The sequence below is a fragment of the Echinops telfairi genome, unplaced genomic scaffold (genome assembly GCF_000313985.2).
Source record: "Echinops telfairi isolate 266 unplaced genomic scaffold, ASM31398v2 ScPeMD7_2;HRSCAF=8, whole genome shotgun sequence".
Classification (NCBI taxonomy): Eukaryota; Metazoa; Chordata; class Mammalia; order Afrosoricida; family Tenrecidae; genus Echinops; species Echinops telfairi.
Genome location: NW_022103898.1, coordinates 9,837,315 through 9,842,634, shown reverse-complemented (window position 1 = coordinate 9,842,634; position 5,320 = coordinate 9,837,315). Strand labels below are relative to the sequence as shown.

The window sequence follows — 5,320 nt, the reverse complement described above, 5'->3', positions numbered from 1 at the left end:
AGAGGATTTTATTCATTTAAAAAGTTACCAGTATTTATTAAAACATTTTTTAAAGAAAATAAATAAGGTAAAGCACTCTGTCCTTCCTGGTTTGTTGGAAAAGGGCTAGATTGAAATAGAATGACCTCAGTAGGGTTCATCTCATTGAAGTGGAACATTTTTGTCCCTTTGTAAATGTTCATATGAAGCACGGTCCACCAATGGCTTTATATTTCCCAATTTTGAGATTTAGGTTGAAAATGACTCTGTATGTTTTCATCAGCAAGCCACTGCCATGCTTAGTTTTCATAAAGCTGAATTTTAAGATGACTTTACCACAGATAGAACAAAGGTTTTTCATTTATATATATATATATAAAGTCAACAGAAAAATCTTTGACTGAACATCTATCTCTTTGACGGAAGGAGCGCTTGTATGTAAATGAGGTAAGGGACACACCACTTGGTTTGGAACGCACTTGGTTAGCATTCTCCTGAGGACCCTGGTGGGGTAGGGGTTGCATGTTGGGCTGCTACCTGCAAGGTCAGTATTGCAAACCCACCAACCGCGCTGATGGAGGAAGCTGAAGCTTTCTACTCCTGTGAACAGTTATAGTATTGGAAGCCCACGGGGCCAGTGAGACACTGTCCTGTAGGGTTTCCATGACTCGGACACGTCTGGATGATACTGAGTTTCCTGTCTTCTTTTTTGGAGCATTCTACTAGAACTATATTAGTATTTTTAACAGAATTTTTTTACCAACAAGGTGAATTTGCCCGTACACAAATTTGGAAGAGTTTATTATTGTTGTTAGATACTGTTCAGGAGGTGTAAGAAGGGCACGGGACAGTGTTTCACCTCTTCTGACTTCACAAAGGGGAGAGAGAATTACCAGCAATATCAGCCTGAGGCTGATTCCTATAAGGCGGAGGTCAGACATGCCTCTACCCGCCAACCTTTTTACCAGTTCCGACACTATCATCCTTCCAAAAGCACGCTCTGCTTGTCTACCGGGTTCGAAACACTGTTGCAGTGACTCCCCAGAACTCACTGACAATGCCCACATCTGGGGTTTATTAGGAAAGTATCAGGTCACAATTCATGATCCGGATGCCCAGGGTACAGTTCTTCCATCAGGCAGCTTCTGCTCAACAGTGTCCACAGGCACATCCAGGCCCCCTGGTCAGTGACTTCCTGATCACTGCTCTGCTCAGGCCACTGTGGCGAACTTCTTTTAGCCCTGCCAATAAATGTCCAGAGGCACTAAACACTGCCAGCAAGCCTTCTGCCCTAGGGCACTCCACTCTTTCTCTCCAGGGGCCCAAGGGGCTACCTGTTGCTCGCCTACTTCTACCGCCTCTGTGGCCATCCCTTCTTTCCTACAGCTGCTCACCAGCTCTTGCCACCTCCAATGTCATGGCTCTCTATCCCCTGGGTCAAGGAGGACCAAGGCAGTGATCTCTGGTCTAAAGGAAGTGCAATGCTTCTAGTTCTGAGTTCTTAATGGCCCGGAGGTCTTCCCTTCCCATCCCTGGGATGACTGCTTTTAGGCCTAATGGGATGCCAAAACGACACACTCATCTTGTTGAGTTTCCCATGCCTGGTTTTCACGATCGTAGCTTCGCAAATGTGTCATTTACCTGATTTACATCATTACCAAGCTATCCAGTCCCCTTGGTGGGCCACAAGCACCTCTATTTGCGTGGCCCTGCCCAGTCATTTGGTAGGCCTTACAAAGACTGTGGTTGTTGTCGCTGTTGTTGTAAGGGGCTGTCAAGTCGGTCCCAGCTCATCGCGACGTGCAACACAACAAAAGGCCCCATCCTGTGCCATCCTCATTTGTTCTTATGTTTGAGCCCATTGTTGCGGCCACTGTGTCAGTCCGTCTTGGGCATTCCATGACCCTTTCAGCATTCTCCTCCAGCACGATAATTGGAATGCCTCGATTCGTCTTCCCTCTGTCTTATTTCACATGCATGAGGCAATTGAAAATATCATGGCTTGGGTCAGGCACACCTTAGTCCTCCCAGTAGCATCCTTGCTTTTCCACACTGCATAAGTACCATATCAAGCGAGTCATTGCACCACAAGCAGTTTCTACTCCTTGTTGTTAGGTGCCGTCTAGTTGGTTCTAATCCTAGAGACCCTGTATACCAGTGGTTCTCAACCTGTGGGTCTTGACCCCTTTGGGAGTCGAACAACCCTTTCACAGGGGTCACCCGTTTCATAACAGGAGCAAAATGACAGTGATGAAATAGCAGTGAAAATAATTTTATGGTTGGGGGGGTCACCACAACATGAGGAAGTGTATGAAAGGGCCGTGGCATGAGGAAGGTTGAGAACCACTGCTGTGTACAATGGAATGAAACACTGCTCTGTCCGATACCATCCGCACAAATGTCAGTGTGCTTGATCCCATTGTTGCAGGCAGCGTGCCAATCCAGCTCATTGAAGGTCTTCCTTATTATTATTATGGTTTTTTGCAGACCCTCTATTTTACCAAGCAGGACGTCTTTCTCATGGGACTGCTTCCTCTTGATAGCCTTTCCAAAGTATGCAAGACCAAGTCTTGCCATCCTAACTCCTAAGGAGCATTTTGGCTGTACTTCTTACAAGACAGATGTTTTTGTTCTTCCCACCCAAACCCAACCCAAAGCCATTGCTGTGAGTCCATTCTGAGTCACAGCGACTCTACAGGACAGAGTAAACCTGCTCTGTAGGGTTTCAGAGGCTATGTAGATTTTACAGGAGCGGTCAGCCTCATTTTCTCCCATGGAGTAACGGGTGGGTTGGAAGAGCCTACCTTGTGGCTGGTCACCCAGTGTTTAAGCCATCGAGCCACCAGGGTTCCTGTTGTTTTCATGATCCATAGAACATCCAATATTCTTCGCCTACATTCTAATTCAAATGCACCGATTCTTTTCCGTCTTCCTCATTCGGCTTTCACCTACCTATGCGGTGATGTAAAATGCTGGGGCGGCTGCCACCACAGCCCTCAAGGCTGCTCATCGGGATTCGTCACAGTGGCTCCTATTTCCACGAAGCATTGTTAGGTACATTGCAGCGATAGGACCAAAGGGTTTAGTTTTTCTTTGTCTTCTCCTTTCAGTTTCTCCTTTCACCCAACAAGCATTGATGGGTCATATTGTATGAGAACGACACTGTACCGGGTGCTGGGCGACAAAAGTAACTCCTAGTGAAGGACTCCTTTCAGGTTCAGAACCTGTTACCTTGGGGGCCAGACTTGTAATAATGGAGGCAGCATGTTGCCAACAAGATGGTAAATTAGACCACAGGACGGATGAGGAGAGGAAAGAGCTGGGGAAACCTTTATGGAGAAAATGACACGTGCACTGAGTTTTTGTCAGGAGAAGGTTTGGGCATGAGGGAGCTGGCAAAAGCAAAATTCCTGCAGGAAGCAATCGAAGTCTCTTGAACTGGGCAATGCTGTTAGCATAACTACAGCTTACTGGCCCGGGCTGGTGCCCAACTATGAATGCAAAGGAAAGGGAGATTCTTAATGTCAAGTAAATGTGTTTTTCTCTCCTAACGGAGACTCTGAAGATAGTGATGACAGCACTCTAAGGTGCAGCTGAGCCAAGGCCGAAGGTACACGCTGAGAGATGAACACTTGATGGCAAATGACAGCGTTCCAGCCTCCTCCTTCCCATTGGAGGAGCCCTGGTGGTGTACTGGGTTTTGCTGGGGGCTGCACAAGGCAGGGCCAGCAGTTTGAAACCCGCCAGCCACTCCTTGGGAGGAAAACGAGACTGTCTCCTCCTATAAAGAGTGATCGTCCCAGGAACCCCACAAGGGCAGTTCTCTTCTGTCCCGCAGGGTCACTGTGAGCAGGGACGGTGAGTTTGGCTCTTGGTTGGGGCTACTTATGCTTCTAATCTCATGGACGATAACTCTTTAAACGGCTTCTTTCTTTCTTCCATCCCCAATTCATTGAGAGCAAGCCCTAGCACTGACATTTTGATAACAATGTCTGTTTAGAAATTTGGGCCAGACCCACGATTCCTAGCTGTTCCTGGATCAGGCTCACCTGACATTTCAGTTCCCTATAATCCTTTCACTCCGACTATCTGTAACAAATAATGCTTATCTTCTGTGTCCCAGGCACCCTGTCAGGTGCTCTACCTTATCACTGCACAAAATGGAGAAGGAGCCCTGACCTGCATTTAGTAATTGTCGTAAAGAGAGTCCCCCTTCTTTCACGTAGACCAGAGAGCTTATTAAAAGAATAAACTGCTCCCATTCCTGTGCCTGATGGAGACACTAAGACAAGTGGACAGACGTCCCTTCTGGGAAGAAAGGCTTTTTCCTGTAGCAGGAGGCTCTGTTAAGACAGATCAGTGTGATCGGGCGTGTTTTCTCTAGTTAATCTTCTAAAGGATGAAAGTTTGAAGGCACTGAAAATACAACGGTTTCAGGACAGATAAGTGGGTGAAGGGAGAAATATTTAAAGACGAGTTATTTGAAGCTCTCCTGGTCTTGTGCTTCCGTGGGCAGTGCAGGAAACAGCCATGACTAAATGCCAACAGTCTCCGTTATAGCCTGGGTCTACTTTAAATAGGCAGAATAAAAATGCTGCACCAAAGGGGAAACAACTAGATGGAGGGGGCGGGTGTCACAGAGTTTTTAACCATGCTGTTTATTCCCATGGTAATGGACGTGTTCACGCTCAGGCCTTAGGTGTTCTTTTTGATGAGTGCTTCCTCCTTACCTTACAGATGCCACCCCCACGCCCTCGGAGAAAAGCCCGTCTCTGCAGACGGATGTGAGTCTGGGCCAGACATCAGACAGCACGCTCAGGAACACTGTCCTAGCAAACCCCTCGCAAGCGCCTCTCGCAAAGCAACCGGCTGCACGAAGTTTCGAAGCAGCGACGACTTTACCAGGCTTTGGCTCGGCAAGTAAGGAAGAGTGGACCGGCCCCGATGTAAGCATATCCAAGTCAGGCTCGGTTTCTCAGGACCAGGCTTCCGTAGAGACACTCTATGTCTCTCCCTCGTTCCAAACATTTGACTCCGTAGAGGGGGCTGCTGTCATCAGTCAGGACGCTCAGGAGGCGGCACCCTCTGGCCCGGTCCAGGTGGATGAGGAAGACGGCCAGCCCTTGACCATATGGGGTGAGTCTACGTCACACAACGCACAACACGAATGAAACGATTCCCGGGGAGCATTCTTCTTTTTCTGTCTCCTCTGGGGACCCTCCTCTCACTTTTCATGAGCCAAACCAAGCTCCCTGTCATCGAGTTGATGCCAACGCACCGCAGCCCTCTAGGAGGACAGGTAGAACTGCCCGTGTCTGTGACTTGCCAAGACCACAACTCT

The 5,320-nt window shown here is 48.0% G+C and overlaps 1 protein-coding gene across 1 annotated transcript in view; it reads left to right on the top strand.

Annotated features, from left to right (window-relative positions):
* The window catches only part of ENTHD1 (ENTH domain containing 1), a 180,390-nt gene that overhangs the window by 135,977 nt on the left and 39,093 nt on the right, over positions 1-5,320 (top strand). Inside the window, exon 5 of the mRNA XM_004700677.3 lies at positions 4,717-5,115. Coding sequence (XP_004700734.1) covers positions 4,717-5,115 — 399 coding nt within the window. The remainder of the gene's footprint in view (positions 1-4,716; positions 5,116-5,320) is intronic.